At 38.3% G+C, this 27,027-nt stretch overlaps 1 protein-coding gene across 3 annotated transcripts in view; it reads right to left on the reverse strand.

The window, feature by feature from the left end:
* Positions 1-27,027, reverse strand: part of LOC136864358 (uncharacterized) — a 333,471-nt gene that overhangs the window by 42,089 nt on the left and 264,355 nt on the right. For all 3 annotated transcript variants that reach the window (XM_067141257.2, XM_067141256.2, XM_067141255.2), the window contains exon 11: positions 13,028-13,179. In XM_067141257.2, the coding sequence (XP_066997358.2) occupies positions 13,028-13,179 (152 nt within the window). The remainder of the gene's footprint in view (positions 1-13,027; positions 13,180-27,027) is intronic.

Genomic DNA, 27,027 nt, shown 5'->3' on the forward strand with positions numbered 1-27,027 from the left:
GGCCAGCAGGTCCTGGATCCGCTGCACCAGAGGGTGCCGAGGGAAACAGGTATCAATAGACTGGAGCGAACACAAGGAGTCAGTACACACAAGAAAGTGTCGGCGCTCATTGTACAGTGCGTACCGCAGAGCTTCACAGATAGCATAGAGCTCTGCCGTGTACACACTACAGGTTTCCAGGAGAGCAAAAAGGAACATATCATTCCAGACAACGAATGCACAGCCCACCTTCGTATCTGTCCTTGAACCATCCGTGTAGACAACGACTGAACCTGGATAGCGGCCAACAACGGACAGGAAGAGCCTCCGATAAATCGAAGGGTCCGTTTTTCCTTCGGGCCAGTGTGCCGATCCAGGATTATTTCAGGTCGTCGTACGACCCACGGAGGTACCCCACTTGGTTGTCTGACAAGGCAAGGAACTGAAGGTACATCAAACAATCTGTAACTGCTAACCAAGCGTATTCCAACCGGCCGCGTTGCTCGAGGACAAGCAGCGTACAGCAAATGGTTGCCATTGTTGAACATGCAAGGATAGCTTGGATGAAGTGGCATCTGTCGCAAATTTGCAGCATACGAAAAAAGCATTTGCTGGCGCCTCAGGTGTAAAGGCGGCACACCAGACTCGGCAAGCAGGCTGGTGTGTACGAAAAGCTCCCGTCGCTAAACTAACCCCGCCGTGGTGGATGCTATTCAGCTTTGCAAGAACACTTTGTCTTTCTGAGCCATATGCTGCACTGCCGTAGTCTAACCTGGATAAAATGTGTGCCCTGTAAAATCGTAGGAGCACCACGCGGTCAGCTACCCTAGTAGTGCTGCTAAGATACTTCAACAGATTAAGCCTCTCTGTGCATTGCACTTTTAGCTCCCGCACGTGTGGCTCCCATGGTAATTTACTGTCAAAAAGGAGCCCAAGAAATCGGTAAGTGTCAACAACTGGAAGAACGACATTTCCTAAATAAAGCTCAGGATGTGGGTGAAGAGTACGTTGGTGACAAAAGTGGACAACAGAGGTCTTTGCGGCAGAAAACCGAAAGCCATGTTGTAAAGTCCACTGCTCCACCCTCATAATCCTTGGCTTTGACAATATGAAAGTGACTGAGGTATGTGTGATGTTAGTAATACCATTCCTTACGCAGCCAGTCCCTGTTATGAATGGTATGAAAATGGCATTCATAGGGTCAACTGGTGCATGCATTTCAGTGGGATTGGCAGACTGATATGTAATAGCAACTTCTGGCTCGGTGAGGAAAGCAACGGGAAACTACCTCACTCCTCATTTCCCTAGTATGCTTCTTCAGTGATGCCTAGGCTATCTATGACAGCTCTTGGCAGAACTGTGGAGGATCAAACCAGCCTTCGGGCTGAATACTCAACATACACACACTGATATTTTACAAACTAGTAAACAATGCATCATTGTGCACAGGAATACCAAATTTAGGTAAGTGCGATAAAAATACTAGGATGTATTGAGATCCAAATTTGAATTTTAAATTTTTCAAAAATTACATGAAAAAATTTAATTTTTTTTACTCGTAAGATTAATTATTTTCATGATAATATAATGAGCAAAGAGAGGGATCACTTAGCTACAAGAAAAAGTAAACTATAATGAGATATCTTGAAAAGCGAGGATAGGATATGCTTTTATCTTCGGTGCTGAATAACAGGCATTTTCTCTCTGGCATTCTCAGCAACCACGGCAGTAAGGGAGCTGGCACTAAGAGGGTTAATCTCCCTCCAGACGAGCAAAATACTCTAAGGCATGAAATGAGCAAAACAATATCTAAAATAATAGAATATGAGAATAAGAACCCGACTAATATGAACGGAAACGTTAAGCAGCTTAATATGAAAATAAAAGATTATATTGTAGCTAAATTTGTACAAACATTTTTAAAAGAACTTTCAAATTTAATAGCTCAACAGGTTTGGATATTACTATAGATTTTTGTAATTAAAAAAAAAATCATAATTCCTTGATCGCACGGTTGAATTAAGTTTTATTCGCCGGTAAGAAAACCACCTTGACGTTCTTGAGCCCACAACTCACAATGTGTGCTGCACAGTTGTCAACCAGCAAAACTATTTTACGGCCCAGCCTATTATCCCACTTCAGTAGCCATTCTTTGAAAATCAGGGCAGTCATCCCTGCATTAGAGTTAGAATGATAGTCCACTAGAAACATATTGATGCCTTTAAAGCAATGTGGGTTCTTACTTTTCCCAATCACTAACAGTCTTTTCTTTTCACCATACATACTAGCACAACATAAAACTCTTACTCGTTCCTTTGAGGTTTTACAGCCTTTAGCACTTTCATATTTGAAGAAGTGTGTTCAGGCAAGATGCGATAATACTCGCATACTTGAGAATGAAATCCTTGAAAACAAATATGATAACATACACTGAATTCATGATCACAATAAACGGAAGATTTTCAATGTTTTAGTATTTGTCTGTACGGGACTTCACAAAAGTGATTATATAATACGGTTGATAACATTATGCGTGATTACAATAAATGGCATCCACTGTATATATAGGAAACCCACTCAAACAAATACAATAATTAGTAATAGTTCAAATAAACCAGGACAACAGAATAAAGCAGCATTTCACAGTATGATTAACAGAGTCATGAAGGTTCCTGTATCTAAAGAGACTTTTGATAAGGAAATGAACATATTCTATCAAATTGCACTTAACAATGGATACTACCAAAATTTCATTAATAAAATAAAAATAAAATTAATAATAAACCAAGAAAAACTTTATCTGTAGGCCAAAATGAAGAGAAAAAGAAATACCATATTTACTCGTGTATTAGACCACCCCCTGGCTTTTAGAGACGAAGAAAAAAAATTCACGCATACAAGCCCCCCCAACATATTTAGTCAGAGAAGAACAATTCCGCTTCGAAGCGGACAGAAGCCTTAAGGACACCAAACACAGAAAGCTAAGCAAAGCTATGCTATACTATGCTACGCTAAGCAATGCCAAGCAGTGGTGTGCTATGACACGAATAAAAAGCTAAGCTAAACTATGCTGGCAGCACTTTTATTGTCTCGCTGTTGTAAATAATCAATTACTCTCTCTGCACTACTGCTCGGTGGCATGATTTTTTTCGAAGGGTTTCGACTGGCTGAGATTGTGTAGGTGTGGGGATGGACGGAACAGATGATAAATCAGATATACGTGATAGGGAGTGTAGCTCATCACATTCTAGACTCTCACAGTCATCTGGGTGGCTACTTCAATTATCTCTTGACGTCGATATGTTTCCTGTCTGTCAATGTTTGAATGTGGTGCTGTAAGGAAAATTAAGCTATTAATACACATCTAAACATGTATTAAGAAATGACACATGGAGATCTGTTTATGGAGAATGAGCATATTGAACTGTCCTAGTCCTTGTGTTTCAAACGCAATTATTCATGTTGTTCATTTTATTATTGAAATGTTTATAATGTCTTAGCTGCAAATCATAACAAATCGAGACGTTCTTATTTTCTTATAACCTCGAATGAATTACATGCGTCTTAAATTATAATATACTCAACATATAAATTCACTGAAGATTTAATCAATTTTTAATATTTTAAAACTATTTTAAATATTACCCTAGTTATACCGCGTGCGTTAAAATGACCGCTCACCTTCTTGTAGATATATAAGGCAGAAGGAATTCCATTTGTTTATGGAATCTCCACTCCTTCATTTGTTCCCTTCCCGTCCACTTAATTTTTTTTTCTTGTTAGTGACTCCCTAAAACAGTCTCTCAGTCTTTTTCATGAGTTTTAAAGCTCTTTACCTAAAAAATATATGCTAATATTTTACCTTCCACTTTCTTAGTAACTGTTGATATATTTAAGAATATGGCATACAGTTGCAGAACAGGCGCTTCAACTGTATCTGCTAAATTGTAAATAATGTGCATAAAGCCATGTATTCTTCACAAATAATTAGAACTGTCAAAATTGCGATTATATAGCTAATTTATAAATTGTAGCCTACTTACAATCAATTTAAAGTACTGAACTTATTTCCTGCCAACAGTTTTCCTTTCTTATCAAATCTCTGTAGTAATTTGATGACATAACATAAAGGCAGGGATATCTTTCACCTCCTCAATTAGTTGTTCTTTTGGCCCGTTACCCATTGTATTAAAATATCGAAGTACTATACCAGAAGAGACTCGCACGACACAACTAAACACACATGACAGCCTGCCAGACCAACTGCTCAGAAATGAAAAGCGCATGCGCCAGGCCAGCTACAGCCAAGAAAAATCGCCTGCCTAGCGATCTGTCTAGCTTAGCTTGGCATAGTATAGTTTAGCATAGCAGCCTGTGTGTGTCACCGTACTTAAATGCGTTGGGAGCGATATTTTTCACAACACCGCGTAGCTTAGCTTAGTAGAGTTTGAGGGATGTTCCACCATTCAACACATTGCAACAATTTATTAAATTATAAGAAGACCTAAATCTACTCTTATCAAAGAAAAGAAACAAAAAGACAGCTTTTCAGTTTTTACCTTCAACAACGATTCAGTTTAGCAAATAACAAACCTATTTAAGAAACACGGGGTAAAAATAGCATTCAAAACAACCAACAACAATCGTTCTCATTTCCACAATCCAGGGACCGTGAATAAATCGGACAAATTTGACAAATCAGGTATCTACAGATTACAGTGCCAAACTTGTACAGCAAGCTACATCGGACAGACAGGACGGAACTTTAACACCAGGTACACCGAACACATTAATGCAGTTAAACATAACAGACATTCAGCCATGGGTCTACACATGCACGAATCCAAGCACAAATTCTCCGACATAGATAAAGACATGCAAATTATTGAAACCATGGAAAAGGGACCCTTACTCAATATCAAAGAAATATTTTACATATCATTAGACCAACAAGTTAATTTTAATCATAATCTGAACGAATCCACCGAAAAAACAAACATTCTTTACGAGGCCATTCACCCCCTCATCATCAAGACTTATTTAGACAAAACGACTCGACAACAAAGCACTTACCCCCCCCCCCTCACACACCTTAACCAATCCAAAGCAAGCCACACCTCCCCCCCACTCTCCCAACCAACAATAGCACCACACGCACACACACACACACAAGCACAGTTGAACAGATTGCAACCCACTCTTCAAACGGCTGGTCAGCACGAGCGGGTAAGGAGTGAGTAAATTAATAAAAAAATTTCATTTTAACTCAAACACACACATCAGGTTCTCATTCTGTCTTTCTCTTTTTCCTCGGACACCAGGAGTGAGTAAATTAATAAAAAAAATTCATTTTAACTCGAACACACACAACAGTTTCTCATTCTGTCTTTCTCTTTTTCCTCAGACACCTTCAATGCACGTTTCCATAAGCCAAGGCCATACCATCACCATACTACAACAACAATAGCGACGACAGTTACAACTACAATATCAAGTATTCCATATTCCCTAGCTCTTCAACCAGCTTAATTCTACTAATAAGTTCATGTGTGGTTGTAATAGTCAACAAGTCTTTGTTTTCTGTTCTTATTTTTTAAAAAGGTTAACATATTCTGGTTGACTGTGACAAGATCGCTCGACAAGTCTATGCCAAGTTGTGTAAACATACGATATTTTACTCAGATCCAAGAATACTAAAGCGCCAAGTGTTTCGCTTTGGTGTATAAACTTTCAATCAATTAATTTCAACTGTGTTAATGCATTAGTTTCCAGAAGACAGAAGCAGGACCAGCAGTTCTATTCTGTGTTCCACGAACACATGACAATTTTTCTAACAAAAAACCAGAACTTTAAATACCAAGTAGTTTATCTTTAACATTCAATGTATATTTATTTCACTAGTTTAGTTAGGGGAAGCAGGACAGTCAAACCCATAAACGTTCTAGTAACGCCAATATTTCATATGGTTATAAGTGTTTTCATCTGAACGAGTGTGTTATCAAACAATACAAGTGTTCCCAGTGTTCTGTGTACATGAACGTGCGACAGTTTAGACTAGATCTATGTCTTATACATTTTGCTTCATGGTGTGTATTTCATCCAATCTTTTTCAGACAGAAACAGGACTGTCAAATCCAAGAATGCTCTTAGAGAGCCAAGTTTTCCACACCATTTTAAGTGTCCTTATTGTGTTTTGTAATTATTTTCAATCCAGTACATGTAATTACTGTGTTCCGAGTTGTATGAACACAAGACTGTTAGAGCCAGAACTGGGAACTTTCTAAGCTCCAAGTTCTCCTTGCCAAGTGTATGTTGCATTTCAAGGTTATATCTATCAACTCGATGTATTTTCATGCAACCACCTATAGGTACATGGATTTTTCGTTATGATGATTGTTATCAGACTTCCCTTAATTTAATTTTCACCAAGAACTGATGATGACTCCATGGGAGTCGAAACCGGTGTTCTTATAATTTAATAAATTGTTGCAATGTGTTGAATGGTGGAACATGCCTCAAACTCTACATTATTGGTTAAACGTCAACAGGGAAATGAAGATCGTAACTTACGATAACTTAGCTTAGCCTAGCTTTCTGTGTGTGGTGGCCTTTACTGCAGCTCTGATGACATCGCACAAATTTGTGAATAGTCTTGTCCGTACAACCCACGCAATGAAAACACTTGAAGTCATGCGGTACATCTGCGTTTTGTATTTAAGAAATGTCCGCCTCTATAGCGTAGGCCTACTGTAGCTCTGGTGGCGTCGTACAAATGGGTGAATAGTTTTGGGTCCAACCCCCGCATTGCAAGCATGCATCATTCATGTATATGTGTCTGTGTTTTGTAGTTAAGAATGTCCGCCAGCGTAATGGTGAGCAAAATTAGCTGCCGTTCTCGGGCGCCTGAGTTTGATTTCCGTACCGAATTGCCAGAGATTTACGAATGGCAGGAAGACTGATATGCAGTAAAAGTGGTACATACAACTCCCTTCCACTGGAGGCATGTCTAAAAAGAGCTGCACAACCTCAGGATGAGGAAATGAGTTTACTTTAGTTAAATATTCGTGGTTGTTGCTATTAATATAGCAGGCGAGATCAGTAACAAAGTGATTGTTTATTAATATCTTGTTTTTTTGGTTAGAACTAGTTTTAAAACGCGATAAAAACAATCCAATCATAACTATTGTTTTACTCGCCAACGTACCTCACAAATAATAATAATAATAATAATAATAATAATAATAATAATAATAATAATAATAATAATAATAATTTTAAGTCCCCAGTTAACGAATTTTGGAGAAGCCAATCAACACATACTATGCATTAACAAAAAATGGAGACAATGATCGTATGAAATTAAACATTATAATAAAACACATTACCGCCACACCTGTAGGTATCCATAAATGCAGTAAACTTTTCCTGTTATTTATTTTTAATCTTCCCGTCGTGGAACTTCTGGCACTCTGTGGGCACTTGATAGCATACCTAACCTAAACAATGCGATCTCTCTTATCTCACAGCTGTTTAGGTAAATCCTGATGTGTTAAATGTGGAAAACAAGCATGAAATATACTTAAAACTAAGGGTTTGGCTTTCAATAGCCGCAGTTATGCAAATAACGCTTCCAGTCACTATGTATTACATTCAGAAGTGCAACTCGTTACATATTCTAGTTATCAGCTGGTGGTTTGGCACGCTTTCTGCAGCACGTCTTTATTTCCTAAGGAGTGGCTTCTGCTACACATAACAGACTCTCCAGAAACCTTTGGGAATACATTCCCACTGTTTGGACTCAATAGTCGGGAACAAAACTTTTTTAAAAGTTTCAAAAAGACGGGACCTTGAATGCTCTCGATGCATGGCTGACAAGAAGGCAGTGAAAATGACATAATTTAGAATGACGACATGGCGGTAGGAAGAAATTTGGCGACACAAGGCGATAATTCAAATGAAAGCAGCGATTAGATTTACTCAGGTTTACTGTACAGTAGGCCTACTGCTAAACTGACAGAGATAAATGACTAGTTCTTTGCTATCAATATTGCGTAATATATGATACGCTTATCCCTTTTCTCTACGGGGTCGAGTATGAAGTAAGAAATTTTTGTAGCGAGTTTTTACGATCGTATGCCCTTCCTGACAACAACCTAATCAGGGGAATTAATGAGATGAAACGAATGATGTGATAAGAGTAACTAAAACTGACTATATTTACTTTATATGTAGGCCTAAAAGTCGTGTTCACCATTTGTCTTCTTACATTTAGAAATACTGCCTTTAAACGAAAATAGCCAGTATAACTCAAATACATTCACAAGTTTGTTAAAGAATAGTGTAGAATGTTTTCACGTATAATTTATAGCTCCTTATAGCCCAGAAGCCATGTGTTCACTGCACAAAATTTGAGGTTATCGCATATTGGACCCCCACTTACTTTTTTTGGCTGTAAAAGTAAAAGAAAACCGGGTCTAATACGCGAGGAAATACGGTATGTGGTTTTCACACTTAGAAATACGTAATCATATCAACTAGCAAGTTTGTTTAAAAAACAGAATATTGATATTGCATACAGGACTAATAACAACACAAAAAATTCTTAGAGACCAATTATACAGTAAATCAGTATATAAATTGACATGCCAAACATGTGAACAGCATTATATTGGACAGGTAGGAAGGAGTTTGGCGGTCCGGTATAAAGAACACATCAACGCAGTTAAACACAAAAGGTATTCAGCAATGGGGAACACATGAAGGACGACGGTCGTGAATTCACAGACATAGAACATGTTATGAAACTTATTCATTTGACCCAGAAAGGTAGATTTATGGATGTTCTTGAAGGAATTGAAATTTATTCGGCACAAAGGAATAATAGTGAACTTAATCATAATGAGAACTGTTCAGAAGAGAATCCATCATTTAAATTAGTAGCTCAATACACTGGGGAAAAAAAGGAACAAAATTAAAAGCAAGAATAAAGACAAAGAAACATTGAAACAGAAGCTATATTACCTCACGAGAGATTCATTGTCGTTCCTCTTCCCTCCTCGCCCCTTCCCAGCTTTTGCCACTCAGCTGTTCTAGCCAAGCTGGTAAACAAGGCATCATTTTACTCCGTGCTTATCCAGCCCGCTTGATGAACAGTGTCGCATATAGTCACGTCTTAAATACTGTAAGTTTATATTTTTCTTATTTAGAGTGTCTCTTTGTGTTATATCATTGCATTTTATGTACACTTAATAATTATGGTTTTTTTTTTTTTTTTTTTCATTGTAGGAAATCATTTTGGGGCTGGCATATCTTTTCACTTCACCATATCGGTTCCTTGAATAAGAAGGGATCCGCATGTTACACACGATCATAGGCACTTTTTATTTGTTTTTTAGATATAAACATAATTTGAATTCTTCAACAACAGTTTTAGACAACAACATTAAACTTGAAAATTGGAATCCTGCATTCAGTGAATAGTACTCTATTTGCACAAATTATAAGGTTTTAGCATTGAACAATTTCCCTCTACCGGGCGAGTTGGCCGTGCGGTCAGGGGCACGCGGCTGTGAGCTTGCATCCGGTAGATAGTGGGTTCGAATCCCACTGTCGGCAGCCCTGAAGATGGTTTTCCATGGTTTCCCATTTTCACACCAGGCAAGTGCTAGGGCTGTACCTTAATTAAGGCCACGGCCGCTTCCTTCCAACTCCTAGGCCTTTCCTATCCCATCATCGCCACAAGACCTATCTAAGTCAGTGCGACGTAAAGCAACTAGCAAAAATAGCAATTTCCCTCAGGAAAGAAAACAGACGACAGGAAATAGAACCGTTGATCTTTCAATGTGTTTTTTAAAGTAGATATTTCATCTGAAGGTTTTATGGGTTATAAATCCAAGCATCTCCTTAGGGATTTTGACATGTGCATTATTATCGCTGAAGAAGAGAATAGATCTATTTCTCAAAACATGTACGATGGTGGTATGAATTAAATTAGTAATCAGCATATTTCAGTTGTATAATTAATTGGACTGACAGGTGGACCTTTATTAATTCAGTTTCTTACAGGTCGACGAATCATTAATAGTCGATACCTATCTAATAGAAACAGAAAATGGTCGAGTTCATTAATACAGTACCATATTCTTGTGGCAAAATATGTCTGGTGAAGTCTGCACAAACCTTACTTTATATTATCAAAATTTTAGCAGTGTGGTCACTTAATGGGCCGACCCCATGGATAGGTTCATTTCCTGTGCTAGACGATTAACTGGGACTTGCTTCTAACCATGCCTGAATTTTCCCAGGTTTATCTTCAGTTAAAATGCATCTTTCTGCTTCCTCTGTACATCCCAAACTGAACCTACTGTATGCCACATTTTCATCAACTTCAAAATGCAAGATTTTTGTAGGAATGTTATAATCAGGATATTTATGAGTAAATCTTTGAATGCATCTTCTGAACTTATCCTTTTTTTAAAGTAACATTCACTGTTCAATCGAACACTTCCTTTTCCAATCGATTACTTATTCACAAGAAAAAGTTGCACACACATTAGGGTAAAATTATTAGAAGCAACTAACTACTGGAATGTTTTGTCACCTGACTTCCCATGCAGCAGTTGCAAGAACCAGAAGTAGCCAGTGGCTGAAATGGTACGAAGTTTCCTTGTAAAATAAGAGCAATGTACATCTTGTACACTCAAACTGCACAAAAGTTGGTTGTTGCAGAAGATGACTTTCCTCCAAATCCTCTCATTTCGAATAGGATGAACATACTGTGCAGGTGGTATGATTCCAAGTATGATCCCTTTGGCCACCAGCTATCCATTGTTTACGAATATCCTTGCATTTTGAGAATGTATACAATTAGTTACTTCTTTGCAGACCAATTTTTGTGCATTGTGTGTACGTCACTTCCTTGGCATTTCCTTCTTCTTGAAGTTGTCCACAATTTCAAGGTTCTGACCTCCAATATTTACGATTTCGTTCCCTACTCTGTTACCACTTATCACCATCATCTTTCTCTTCTTCACATAGAATTCCATACTGTCTTTCACAATTTTCTCATTTAGGATATCCAGTAAATTTATTTCCTTACTGGTTGTTCCCCACATCACAATATCATCCCCCTTCGACCAAATGATTCCTTTGATTCATTCATAATCTCATCTATTACCATTATAAGTAATAGTGGTAATTGCACACTTCCTAATAACGTTCCCACAAAACATTCCATCCTCTCAACTTGGATCTAGACCCAGCTAAAACATTTGCCATACACTGCTCATAGAATTTCCACAGTTTGTAATCCAACTCCCTTTGTTATGGTTTCCCATACCTTTTCTCTGAGAAGGCTATATCAAGAAATGTCATCACTAAATCTTTGCCAGCCAGGTTGAGTAGCTCAGGCAGTACAGCAATGGCTTTCTGAGCCCAAATTGGCAGGTTCAATCCTGGCTCAGTCCAGTGGTATTTGAAGGGGCTCAAACACATCAGCCTCATGTTGGTAGATTTACTGGCAAGTAAGGGAACTCCTGCAGGATAAAATTATGCCACCTCAGTGTCTCAAAAAACCATAAAAGTAGTTGGTGGGATGTAAAACGAATAACATAATTATTACATAAATCTTTACAAACTCCCAATGTCTTTCATTAACTATCTCTCATTAAATATCGGGTTTACTGCTGATCTGCTGCTTCTAAAGCCATACTGCTCATCTTCTAAAACAGTCCTTCCATCTTCTCAATCTTCAGCTTATCATCATTTCTATTTTTTTTGCAACTTGTGATAAGTCTTGATTCCTTAAGAGCTATTATACTGCATACTTTCCTGTCCCCCACCCCCTTGAACACAGGTATTATTATTATTATTATTATTATTATTTCCTTTCTTGCAAATATTTCTATATCCACGTACATATCAACAAACTAAGCAGTCATTGTAGACCAACAGGTTCAGCTACCTTTATCATCTCCATGCTCATTTCATCTATCCCAGCTGCATTTTCCATTTTTATTCTTCTGACTGCTAGTTCCACTTCTAATATTGTTATATCTCCTCCTTTTTTCTTAGTGTCCGATGACCCAGATGTTAGGTCCCTTAAAGCAACAATCAGAGTTATTATTGTCTCCTTTATTTAAGTCGACATCTTTTTTGCATAATAAGTAGTTTATCAAAATACTTTTTACAACTTTTCAATACCTCTTCTTTCTGGATTAATAAAACTAGTCTTTCACCACCTTTATGAACTCCCTCTCTTTTCTCTTCTGAGTCCATACAACACCCTTTTCCATCTCTCGTGTGAATCCCTCCCAACTTTTCTTCAGCTATCATTCTTTTACATCTCCTTGTGTAGTGGATAAAACAAGTGTGCAGTGTCACAGGGGAACTAAAAAGGAGACTGCTACATTAAAAATATATAGTCACACAAACTACTACTCCTAAAGGCACACTGCTAATATTCAGAATGTGTGTTTTAATTTGAGACCATTCCAAGCCTGTTCTTTCAGATGGGCTATTACAGAAGTGGAAGTTCCATATTAATACATAGATTGTATCCGAGCATTTAACATAAATAATAGCTCAGTTACACGCATATTAAAATGATGAACTACTGACTCATCATGCAGTAGCAAAAATATTTAACAGCACAAGCTGTTTAATTCATTTTACATCTGGCTCCATGGCTAAATGGTTAGCACGCTGGCCTTTGGTCACAGGGATCCCGGGTTCGATTCCCGGACGGGTCGGAGATTTTAACCTTAAATGGTTAATTCCCTTGGCTCGGGGACTGGGTGTCTGTGCTGTCCCCAACATCCCTGGAACTCTCACACCACACGTAACACTATCTTCCACCACAATAACACGCAGTTACCTACACATGGCAGATGCCGCCCACCCTCATCGGAGGGTCTACCTCACAAGGAAACAGCCACATAAAATTATTATTATTATTCATTTTGCAATTCAAGTGCAATACACTCTACTCAAACTCAGTTCCTCACAAGCATTCCTCTCTTAGAAGACGCATAAAAACATTTGATCTTACCTGAGTTAGAGGGTGCTCGTGGAATTCCTAAGCCAAACGCATTCATATGATTTGGAGCAGTAGTAAAACCTGGTGGAGGCAACCTGGCCCGGGGCGGAACGTGCCCTAAACCTTCTACTAGCTTGCTACAGCCGCTCAGGTTGAGCTGTAATCTGAAAGCAAAGCATACAACCGAGTTAAGTCCCTGGACTGATAATTCTTTGTAACATACTGGATCAAGGAAGGGCTACAAATATGGACTTGAGTTATTTGCACTTGCATCAATAATGAATTATTCCTCATGGTAAGTAAATTGTATAATTATTTCATGGAGTTTGATTACAATACTACTTCTGAGATAATACTTAGGAAAAAAAATCTCTTGACTATACCTACTACAAAATATGCATCATATTTTACCACAAACAATGCTTGACAGAACTGATGAAATTTCCCTCACCCTCTCTGAAAATACTTTTCATGACTCAATCTGATAAGTAATCACTTATTTTACTGAGCAGACAATGGATAGAAGAAAAACAATAATGTTTACAAAATTAATCGTGTGACCTGATGAAGCAGTATTGTCATCAACAGAATATGAGGTTTTAGGTTCAACATCCAGTTGTTTTTAATAATGAATATTTTAACAAGTCAAACCAAGGGAGGGATAACTTGTATCCACTTTAAGACTGAAGTAATATAATTAGGTTTTGACACTAAAAACTCGCAGAATATTGTATTCCATTTCTAACATAGAATCAAAATATAACGGTCTGAACAAATTCTGTGCAATTTTGATAGGAGCTTAACCACGTGGTTATAAAATTATCCTCTGGTAGTCCTTCAAGCCATAAATCCTAAATCCACAAGCTCAATCTAGCATTTTTTACCTGTGTAAAATAAAATAAAAGTGACTGATTCGGAACGGACGAATGAAAATGAATATTTCCCAATCTTAGGCCAACCTTGGGATAGGTCACAGGGACCCCTGATAGGCACGATTTAGTCATACAGAATGTAAACAGAAATAGGCTCAACTTAATATTATTATTCCGTTAAATTCAATAACCACAAATTAAAAAAAAAAAAAAAAAAAAAAAAAAAATGAAAGGGAATCAAAGTGGGTGGCCGAATAAGGGTCTGTTGTACATGTTTACCTATGTTGAGTATTTGGCGGAGTAAAGATCTGCGGACTCTCCTACATGATTTCCACAAGCTCGTTTAATGATATTCCGGCAGATGGCTGTTCAATTCAGCTTTTATGCTCAGGCGACATCAAGTTTTCTTTGTGGAATAACGGTCTATGTGAGGCATTGTCCTTGAGCCAGTACCTGATAAGCACAGTATTTTAGTGTGTGTGTAAGATAAACCAAGAACGTTGCGATGCGAGTTTTTGTTTATTCTGGCAGTGCGAAGGGCTGTTTTAGAAATACGTGACACTGAAAGTAATAGCAATGCTTTAACCGTTTCACACTTGGTGCGCCGATCTATCAGCATGAGAGGTTATGGCAAGAAAGCTCACGGCGCCGATACATTGGCTCTGTCCAATTTAGGGATTTTGGTCATTTGGGTGGCTGTTAAATGGTAACGGTTGATCATGACAGTAACTCTTTAAAGCGTTGAATTTGCATTTTGCTCTACAGATATATCCACCAGCCCTACAAAATATTTTTATTTTTGACAAATGAAATTTGTTGACCGTGAATGTTTATGTTGTGGTTATTCAAAGGTGGTTATTGTGAGGATCTGTTTTGGTTGGCTCATGAATACAAAAATTTGATCTTTTCAAAATACTCTCCATTAACACGTATACATTTTTCCATTCTCTGAAACCACTTAGAAAACGTTTCAGTCCAAGCTTCTTTCGGGATGTTACTTAGTGCACTCCATTGTTGCACGTGCTTGTGTCATCTAATCATTGTAATGGCTAGGCCACATTCGAGGCCGAATGAGGCCGATATCCTTGAATTTTCAGATCATTTAGACAGTAATAATGACCTCCTTTCGCCGAATGTGATTCCCGTTATGTGGGAAGCGACACAGTCAAAGCTGCTCACAGTGTATATCGGACTGCAGGACCTGACATTGATGACAGTTACGTGTACAGTGAATAATTTCGTGCCATGCTTCACGAGTGAATTGCAGCACACACATCATATTGATATCAAATTATTCAGAATTAAATGTTCTTTCTTTCAGGTCTAAGAGTAAAGAAGAAAGATGCAATAACGTCTGACCTTTCTGCCATTGAAAACCATAATTACATGTGTTAAACTGTTCATGTGTTGAGTTTTTGTAATTTGGTTGGAAAAATCATAGAAATTAGTTTGAGCTTCTTCGAGCAAACCCCTGCATATAGGCTGAGTGCGAAAGGGTTAAACAGTGAAAACATGGAAATTTCACCTGATGATTTGCGATGCATTCAAAAAGTAAAACAAAAGAAGCTGAGTATGACCAAATGGAAGGATGTAAAGCAGAAACAGTTAAGAAATGCCCTAAGCAATATATTAATAGCAAAGTAAAGTCGTACAGGCCAGAAGTAAACCATATGGAACTTTCAACTGTAGATGTTAGAAGTTAAGATTTAAAATGGTCACAACAGAGCAGAAACTCTCCCTATTATGGACTATTATAAACTCTGCACATATGACGTATGTTAAATTAAAAAGAAGTAACTCGACAGAGAAAAGGCAAAACCAATGCAACTTCACAAAAACATGCAAGTTTTTCTTACTATGTGAATGGACAGGCAGTGTGTAAGAAAACATTATTGAATAAGTTTTCTATTTCCCACGAACGCCTCTGAGACATTGCAAGGAATCATGAAAGACTGTGTCACTGTTACAAAAGACAAGCGTGGCAAACACAAAAATCAACCACATGCTATTTCTAACGATGATGGCAATCTCATAAGAGAACATATTGTTTCCCCAGGCAACTTAGCCACTCTAGTAGAAATAAGTCAAATAGAGAATATCTGTCACCGGACCTATCGTTTGTGAAAATGAATTGGTTGTTCAATGAAATATACTAGAACAATCGTGTTAAGTCGCACATTTTATCAAGATAAAATTCATTACTTGTAATTTTATCAAGGCATTTTCAATTACATGAATGTACGAATTGGCATCCTATAAAGTGATACATGTAAGCAGTGGACATGTTACACATTAGCATGTTGGATGCAGATAATGAAGAGGAAAGAAGCAAAATAGAACTAAAAAGTGCACTACACCATGCCAGAGCAGATCAAGCATACAAAGCCCTGCAAAGGATGACAAAATATCCAAGACAAATCCAAATGTAGTAGTCATGTGTCGACATGCAGCAGGTCCTATTCTGCCCGACTCTTATGCACTTGTCCATCTTCTACAAGCATCAGTTGTTGAGTTATAATTTTGCAGTGAATGATTTAGGGAAAGGGAACGTGACATTCTACCTGTGGAATGAGACAGTAGTGAAGAGGGGTTCTGTTGAAATTGCTTCCTGCATTCTAAAGTACTTTGAAAACTGGGAGAATGGAGAGGAAAGGAAATTGAATGTATGGTCCAATCGTTGCACAGGCAAAAGCAACCACTGGCGAATTCTAGAACTATACAAACACGTAAGTGTCTTGTGGATATTTTAGTGAAGTACATCAAAAGTTTCTCTGCACTGGGCATAGATTTCTATCTTGTGACAGGCACTTTGCTGTAACTGAGGGAGAGAGTTTCAACAGTGGAAGTACGTAATTGTACTGACTTACAAATACTCCTATGAGAAAAATTATACTGTTCCACCTTTCAATACACTTTTAGCAAACTACTTTACATTATTGATTCATAATGGAAACACATTTCACCAGAACATGTTTCAGTTCTATTGAACCATCATCATCTGGCTGATAGTTAAATTGACAAAAAAAAAAACACAACCTTTCTAACACATTACTAAAAATGATGCATAAATGGATGTGTTATGAAATAATAAAGAGTACATTAAAAAGCAATTAAAAAGAGCCACTTCTTATGTGTCTATGTATTAAATACACATTTTGTTATTACAAAATATTGTTTTTGTGATGCAAAAATTGTAAATCCTCTTGTTATGATTCTTGTTTTTAATAGACACTTGTGTTGCTGCTTGAGTAAAAGTGGAGTCATCTCGTTACAGCCTTCTTATATTAAAAAGGATTGTTGATGCTCTGTTCTTGAAGTGGACCAATGTGCAATTTTGGTTGTGGGAACTCGCTCTTGTTATTGCTGTTATTTAACATAGGATGGAGCTTATATGGAATGTCAAATACGGAACAATCATTCATTAGCTTGAATCGTTGCATTTATATTTTGCAGGAGTCTGAAAAGAAAAATTGTGAGTGAATGTGAAAACAGAGGTTGAACTGCCAGAAAACACCAACAATCAGTACTTACTCCCACGTCTTGCAGTCTCTCTGGGTGGGCTCTGTCCTGTGTGCTCTCTCGCATTGTGTTGATGCTGGACTGATCACTTGCATGCAATGGGGGCGGGCTGCAGTTATTGGGGAGGGGAGGGGAATAGGAGAGGGTAGGCATGAGGGGGTGGGGGGAGTAGAGATTGCTTGTCTGTGACATACAATGGATGTTCCGTTTGATCTAGTATTAAATGTGTAATTAGTTAATTCATTGATGAGGACATTATTCTAAAAAAAAAAAAAAAAAAGTTGTGATTGAACCTTTGATCAAACTGTATGTGGATGTGTTCATATATATTGAACAAAATGCCCTTGTCGGCTGTCTTTAGAATGTTTAATTCCTGATTTATGGTCACGACAGTGAGATTGAAATCACTCGGCCAAAAACCTATTATTTTCTGGTGTTTACATGTTCTTTATATCTAGTTAAAAATCTCCTCCCTGTTTGGCCAAAGTAATTTTCACTACATTGGGTGCAGTTCAATTTATTAACACCAGATTGTGAATATTTGTTGATGTGGTTGAACATGTGTGTGTTGGAAAAAGGTTTGGCATTAGTATTGACAGTTCTGAAAGCAATATTCATATTGTGTCCTTTAAAAATGTTTGTAATTTGGTATAGATTACTATTACTGAAAAAAAAAAAGGGCAAAATTTTCTCTTTGTATCATTTTTTAGCATGGTGATCAGTTTGTTTTTTACTTTGTGAATGATTTTGTCTATAAGAACCTTGTTGTATCCATTATTGGAAGCTATGGTGTAAATGATTTTTATTTCTTTTCTGTAATTCTTGTGCTTGTTTTGCTGTCAAAGACAAATCATTGACAGTCAAACTTCACTAAACAGTCTCAATTCCCTAAATCCTCATATCAAATTTACTACAGAGTCTGAAGATAGCAAAGCTCTGAATTTTCTCGATCATAAAATCACTAGAAACAAAAATACTCTTACGTCTGATATTTTTAAGAAGCTGTCCCATATCTTTAATAATATTAAACAAGATTCCCTCCATCCAGGGTTGCATAAGAAAGCTGCATTTTACAGCATGGTATACACAGCTCACAATGTCCCATTTTCTAACAAGAATTACAAAAAATATGATTCACACCATAGCTTCCAAAAATGGATACAACAAGCTTTTTATTGACAAAATCATTCACAAAGTAAAAAACAAGGCAATCACCACGCTGAACAGATCAGGAGGAAAAGGAAAATTTTGCTGCCCTTTTTTCAATAAGTCATCTACACCAGATCACATACATTTTTAGAAGACAAAATATCACTATTGCTTTCAGAAGCATCCATACTAATGCCTAACCTTTTTACAATACACACATGTTCAACTGAATCAATATACAGGGTGGCCCACTTAAACCTTTCACCACAGATATATCTGGAATAACAAGAGATATTGAAAAATGACTTTCACGGGCATGAAGGCAGGGAAGGGACTAATTAAAATAAATACTATGAGCCAGTCAAAAACGTAGGAAAGTAGTGTTTTTAACATCAACTTACGTTCTTAACTGGACACCCTGTATTCTTTTGTGCGCAATCATTAACATGAAAATTCACATAAGTAATGGCATTTGTTTCATTTCAAGAGGTCAATTACATCCCAAGATTTTGCAGCGTGAAGTTGACGCTTGAGATAAACGAAACACGCAGCAGTTGCATACCCCGAGAGTCCAGTGCGAACCTCATAGTCCTCTTACTCGCGATAGGATTGCCGTACTACGATGCGACAGGCGCTGTACTTAATGTTATTTGCACTGTTATGAAGAGGCTTGAAACAATACCTATTTCCAGTCACACAATGGAATTACAAAGAAAGGAGTTGCTTGTTCGTGTTCTATTGATCTCTACTACCATACAGTACTGGAACGGACAAAACGGTAATGAAACTGAATATCACCGGTGGGGGTATTACAAAATCAATCGCTGACCGAGGATCTAGCAGAGGAGGAAAAGGCTGGTTTACTGTACATAGTTGAACGTCAATTACATAATGTTACATGACAAGTACAGGACATGTTACTGAACATTTTTAATTACTACATTACACATGAAATTTTGCACATGGTGAAGTGATGACATAAACGTATGTTTGTACAGTAGTACGTTCAAAACTAACAAAATTCTCAGAAACACACAAACATGTACGCCGGTATGCAACAGGATTTCTCACAACAGAAACTCTACCAAGCATGTTCGAAGAGATCGATTGCCATTTACATGGCAACACCGCTGTGCATGCTCCAACATTAATTGACTCACTGCTGACAGTGTTTCTGGTGTTATTGCAGCACATACAGCGGTAATACGGTCTTTCATGTTGTCCCTTGTTGTTGGCACCTGCTGATACACCACATTTTTCACATGTCCCCAAAGAAAAAATCTAATGGGGTGAGGTCCAGCAATCGTGCTGGAGATCTCTGAACAGGACTGCCTCGTCCTATCCATCAATTTGGGAACTGTTGATTTAGTGAGTTTCTTGCTACTATGGCATCATGTGTAGGGCATCCATCATGCTGATACCACATTATTTGATGCAAATTCAGAGGTAGGTCTTCCAGTAGTACAGGTAAGGTACGTCTCAAGAACCGCCTGTACTTTTGCACAGTCAAAGTGCCATCAATGAAATAGGGCCAATGATGTGCTGTCCTACAATACCACACCATACATTGATGCTCCACTGACGTTGATGGTCTACCTGACGAAGCCAATGTGGATTTTCCGTTACCCAGTAATGCATATTGTGTAAGTTGACGTTCCCACGGTTTGTAAATGTGGCTTCATTGGTAAACAGTAACTTACGCATAACGTCATGGCCTTGCTGCAGAACCCACTGGCAGTATTTAAGTCATTGCCGTGAAGCTCTTGATGTAGGGACAAGTGGTATGGGTGGTATTTATGCCTGTGAAGAAAACGTAGCACGCTTGTTCAAGGGATTCCAACCTGTCTTTCTATTTCATGAGAACTGGCATGAGGATTTATTGCAATGGCTGCCAGAACAGCGACTTCTGCTGCTTCATGTGTTACTATCTTGCTTCGGACCTGCGGTTGTGGAGACAAGCTTCCTGTCGCATGAAGTCTTCTAACAATATTAGTGAAGGTAGGACGGGTTGGGTGATGTCTATTCGGGTAACGCTGTGCACACAGTTGTGCTGCTCGTGTGCCATTTTGGCGACATTCTCAGTAAAGTAATAACATTTCAACCATTTCAACCCATGTCAAATGCTTAGAAAGGATGGACATTTACATTAATGCCATGTTTAAAACATTGATACCCATTACTGTGTAGAGTACACCACTGTCATTTACCCGAACGTACCTCCAACAAGTCAACCTTTTTTGTAGAGAACCTTTCGCACAATACACAACGGTGATGTCATATCGTTCCGTTCATATACAGGCCTTCCGAGGCGAGGGGTGTACTGGGTAGTGTAATGGGTCGGCTTACACTGACCGGTGACATTAAACCGTTATTTACATATCCTTTTGCTGTGGCAGGAAACCCTTCTCTTATTTTCATCCCTCTTGATAACAGTGCAAATAGCATTAAGTACAGCGCTTGTCGCATCGTAGTACGTTCATCACATCGTGATTAGAGGAACGTGATGTTCGCGCATGACTCTCAGGATGTGCAACTGCTGCGCATTTCGTTTATCTCAAGTGTCAACTTCACATTGCAATATCTCGGGATGTAATTGACCAATTGCGATGAAACAAACGCCATTATGTGATTTTTCATGTTAACGATTGCACAAGAAATAATACAGGGTGTCCATTTAAAAAACATGTAAGTTTATGTTGAAAATACTATTTTCCTACGTTTTGGACTGGCTCATAGTATTTACTTTAATTAGCCCCTTCCCTGCCTTCATGCCCGTGAAAGTCATTTTTCAATATATCTTGTTGTTCGAAATATATCTGCGGTGAAAGGTTTAAGTGGGCCACCCTGTATATTCACAATCTAGCATTTACAAATTTAACAAACAGGAGGGAGTTTTTAAAAACTAGATACAAAGAACATGTAAATTCCAGAAAACATAACAGATTTTTGGCTATGAGTAATCACACAAGTGATTTCAATCACACTTTCGCGACCATAATTCAAATTAAAAATTCTAAAGACAGCTAACAAGGGCATTTTTCTCAATATATATGAACACATCCACATACAGTTTGATAAAAGGTTTAATATCAATTTTAAAATTGAAATTTCAGAAATAATCGATGTCCTCATCAATGAATTTAATTGACTACATGTCAAATATGAACAGAACTTCCATTGTATGCCACAGACAAGCGATCGCTCCTCCCCTGCCTTCATGCCTACCCTCTTCCCAATAACAGCAGCCCGCCCTAATTACCAGTAAGCGATCAGTCCAGCGTCAACACGACGCAAGAGAGGACAAAGGATGGAGGCTGCCCAGAGGGGCCGATAGACGTGAGAGTACTGTAAGTACTGATTGTTGGCGTCTTCTGACAGTTGAACCTCTATTTTACATTTAGTCACTATTTCTTTCTTTTTAGACTCCTACAGAATATAATTACAATGATTCAAGCTAACGAATGATTGTTCCGTATTTGACATTTCAGACAACAGTATAAGACTGGAAGGAGATAACTCCACTTTTACTCAAGTAACAACATACGTGTGTATTAAAAACAAGAATCATAACAAGAGGATTTATAATCATCACATCACAACAACATTATATAATAATGAAATGTGTATTTAATACTTACACACAAGTGTTTTTAAAAATAGTCATGCTGCTTTTTAGTGTACTCTATTTTTTCATAACACATCCATTTATGTATCACTTTTTAATAACTTCTTAGAATGTCTTTTGTCAACTTAACTATCAGGCAGCTGATGATGGTTCAATAGAACCAAAATATTTTCTAGTGAAATAAATTTCTTTCCATTATGTATCAAGAATGTAAAATTGTTTTTAAAAGTGCACTGAAAGATGGAACAATATAATTTTTCTCTTAGGAGTGCAGATGCTTTTGTAACCAGGAAGTTTTGAATAGCTGAAATGGAAAACACACTTTAAAAACTTTGAAAAACAGTGAACTGAAAATTACTGAAGTTACGTGGCTGAAATTCACCAAAGACGAACCTCAAGGGATAAGAGTTTGAAAATCACACATGTTGCAACCCTTTGACTACTTTCAAGTAGTGAAGAGAAATGCTTAATATCAGCTACCACAGCTACTGGGAGATCTGCCTCACATGTGCCCTGAAGTTCTTCCCAACAGAAAGGAAAGGAAGGATCTTGAAGATATGGCGAAGAATCTTGATGCAGAACATCGATGTTTTACTTAGAGTTGTGCATTGACTAAAAACTCCATCTGAAATGTACTCATCGTGGAAAATATTTACTATACTATGAGTATTCATGCATTTGTGTTCATTTTGTACAACAATTTAGTGACTTTTCATGGTGAATTTTGAAGTAATTTTGAATGTTAGGGTAAGTTCAGAAGTCTAAAATATCAAATTAATGTGCTAGGATACTTGCTGATACTATTCTAGATGCATAATTAAACGAGATATGGATTTACTTGAACAATTTTTAAATTATTCATCTTTCATTTCAGTGATAACTGTATCTTCAACTTATCCTTAGATAATGGTACATTATCTTAATGTAAAATTTTAATATTATATGAGTTTTTTAAATCGCAAAAGTGGTGTTGCTGCTTTCTTGTCATTTTAGAGAATTAGCTTGTGCAGAATAAGGGTTTACGTGCGCACTTGCCTACCACCAGGCAACCTTTTCAAGTTCAGAACTCAAAACATGCCGGGTGTAACATACACCCTTATTTGGCCGCACGCTTCAATTTCTGAAAGCTTATTTTGTTGTGTATTACAAGGGAATCTGATGTGATACATTCTCTCAGTCTTTCATTAGAAAGCAATAAAAAGAAACATTCTAAACTCATAACAAAAAGGCAAAGTCTAGATGTTTGTTACTTCAATAAAGTAAATTAATTTTTATTGATTTTACTCAGGTTTCATATCATAACTCATAATATGTCAAACATGAGGGCTTCAACTATACTGAACATATTCTTCTGGTATGGCTCGATAAGGCTCTTTCTCCCCGCTGGAGGTTTGCCTCTAAACAGTCTACGAGGAAAGATTTTAGCAGAGTGTGATAAAAAAAAAATTATTTGCGAAACAACAATTACAACTTTTCAAAATACTCTCCATTAACAAGTATACATTTTTCCATTCTCTGAAACCACTTAGCAAACGTTTCAGTCCAAGCTTCTTTCGGGATGTCACTTAGTGCACTCTCGCACGCTGCAATGGCCTCTTCATCTGACGAAAAACGCTGCCCACGTATTTTTTCCTTGGTCTTAGGGAACAGAAAGAAGTCACATGGGGCCAGGTAAGGTGAATAAGGGGGATGAGGTACACTCGCACTTTTTTCCTTTCCAAAAAGTCCATTGTTCTAGCAGCCCTGTGTGCAGATGCATTGTCGTGATGCAGCAGAAAGTGCCCACTCTTGGACTTTGGGTGCTGTGACCTCCAAGTGGCAAGGACTTTGGAAAGACAGTCATTCTCATACCATTCAGCATTGGCTGTACGACATGTGTCCCAGGTCACAGAGGTGAGATGCCCCATTTTCGTAAAAAAAATTGCCACCATCTTCTTTCCGGAGTTCCGACTTCAAACTTTTGTGGGTGGTTCCTCCCCTGGAAAGCACCACACAGAAGACTGTCTCTTTGTTTCAGGGTCATAATGGTAGACCCATGTTTCATCACCTGTGACGATATTGTAGGTGTCTTCGGACTGCCCTCCATTGAATTTTTCTAGCATGAAATGACACCAGTCCACTCTCTCTTCCTTTTGGCTTTCTGTCAGGGAATATGGCACCTAACGGGCACATCTCTTGGTAAGGCCTAAATAATCGTGAACAATGGTCTGCGCTGCGCTTGACCCAATATTTAAGGTCCCTTCAATGTCACAAAATGTAAGATGTGGATCTGCTTTGATCATTTCCCTCACAACATCAATGTTTTCTTGAGTCACAGCTGTTGCTGGGTGACCGGGACGAGGTTCATCTTCAATTGACTGCCGGCCCCTTGAAAACTCGCGAAACCAATTTCCAACTGTGCCTCTAGAAGGGGCAGCCTCACCAAAAACGCGCAGCAAAGAAGAATGGCATTCTTCGGCACTTAATTTCTTTTTATAATCATAGAAAATCATTGCTCGAAAATCGCGGCGCGACAGATCCATCTTTCACCGTGTCTGACTCAGCACTGCCTGTGCTTTCTTCCCTCGCTGTGGAGGAACTACCGCTAGGAGGGGTTGCGCGTGCATGTTCCAAGGTCGAAAAACATCGCTCTTTCAAATGAAAATAATCCCATTGTCCTCAGAATTACGGTTTGCGCGCTGCTAAAAACTTTCGGCATAACCTTCGTATCATTCTCAATGCCACCTCAGGTAATAAGATCTAGAATAATTAAATCCAAATGGAGTCACTCTCTATCAAGCAGTTTTTAGGAAAGTTTAAACAGACACTTTTTACCTCCAAAGAACAGCTTTCCTACTATTAGCTGCGTCTTGTTGGTCTTATGTCAGACTAATATGAATGTGAAAATTTAGATAAGGAAGAGAATGGTTTCAGCAAGAATTGACAGCAACCAACCTAGTGTAAGCCTTGCATACTGTCACCTATCTGTCCACCATTCTTGTTCTACTTTGAGCTTCTGATTCACTTACCTCTGTGACTCATGTTTGGACATCAGGCAGTCTAAGCTACATTGTTTGTACAGTACAGCATGTGCATATTCTACTACTTGTTAGCAGCCAAGGAAGAGGAGTGGAAGGAGGAATGAAATGAACTTTTATTAATAGATGTGCAGGATGTGTGTTCAGAATTGCAGGCAGCGAAGTCCAACAATGTTACAGGGAACTTGTCAACAGTGTTCTGATTTCACATAGCATTCTTTCTTCCTCAAGTGTTAACAGAGTACCTGTTTCCCACACAAGTAAAACTGTGTGTTAATAATAATAATAATAATAATAATAATAATAATAATAATAATAATAATAAACAAGTTGGCTAACAAAGAGCTCATTGACTACTTTGAAGGAAGGCTACTCAGACAAAACAAACCCGAAATATCTAGGGGTCACGCTTGATAGAATGCTCAGTTACAAACAAAACCTATAAAGAACGGCTACCAAAATCAAAACTTGAAATAACATTCTCCAGAAACTCTATGGTGCATCATGCGGGTCCTCAGCATTGACACTCCGTACTTCATTGCCGCACGCTTCAGCTCGGGGTTGGGTTACCCCGTTGCGGAATATTGCTCTCCAGCTTGGATGAATAGTCCCCGCACAAGACTTGTTGACACACAGCTCAACCATACCATGCGTCTTATAACTGGCACAATCAGGCATACACCTACTTCTGGCTACCCATACTTAGCCACATACCACCTCCTCCTGTGCAGCAGGAAACTGCACTTGTATGGGAGTACAAAAAACTACAGAAAAATCCTCACCTCCCTGTTCATGCAGACATTCCAACCATCAGTAAAGGAAGGCTTCACTCTTGTCACCCACCCCTGGAAACTGCAATAATGTTAGTTGGCAATGGATTTCATACTAATGCCAACTGGAAACACACATGGCAGATCAATGTTATGACGGAACAACTTAAGATGCTGTGCATATCGACCATGCCATCTGGCCTTGAACTGTCACACTAGTTCTGGTTGGTTCATAACCGAATAAGAAACAACACTGGCAGATGCGCTGATTTCCTGCACAAGTGGAAGAAAATAACTTCTAGTTGTAACTGTGGTGCTGAAAAATAGATTGTTCACCATGTAGTTCAGGAGTGTCTTCTGAGAGACTTCCCTGGCGATCCAACAGAGGTCCTGACAGAGGGATCAATAGACTACTTCCATGGCCTGGATATTACTGTGGCTTGTTTCTAAAACGGCCAATGTCATTTTTTATCAAAATTTAGATATTAACTGACACAAACGAGTTTTATCCTGGTTTGCAACATCTTAAAAGGGCCAATGTCTCTGTTGAGTACTAAACGAACAGTTTAATTAAACAACCCCTTGCCAATAATGTTAGATTACCAATAAAGCTGCCTGCTGTCATTTCTTGATGGATACAGTACTTTTGCATCCATCTCTTGGCACAGGCCAGAGCAAAGTGTAGCTTCCACTAAAGTCCCATTGTCATCTATGGCTGTGACAATATGGAAGCTGCTGGGGTATGGGTGGTGCTGATTAATGACATTCAGAGCACAACCAGTGTGTCCGAGTGTCATGAAAGGTGTTGCTCATAGGGTTAGTTGTGCTACAATAGCACTGTCTGGCCCAGTGAGGAAAGCAATGGCAAACTACCTCACTCCTCATCTTGCCTAGTACACCTCATTTTGGTACTGCCATTGGTTTTTGTGGTTTCCCTATAACTGCATAGCCTTTGGTGATGCTATTTGAGGATCCAACCAGCCTCTGGGCTGATGACCTGACCTAACAGACAGACCAATAAAGATTAGAGATCTGGCAATTTTTAAAGAATATGATAGAA

Source organism: Anabrus simplex, chromosome 2 (assembly GCF_040414725.1).
Source record: "Anabrus simplex isolate iqAnaSimp1 chromosome 2, ASM4041472v1, whole genome shotgun sequence".
Taxonomy (NCBI): Eukaryota; Metazoa; Arthropoda; class Insecta; order Orthoptera; family Tettigoniidae; genus Anabrus; species Anabrus simplex.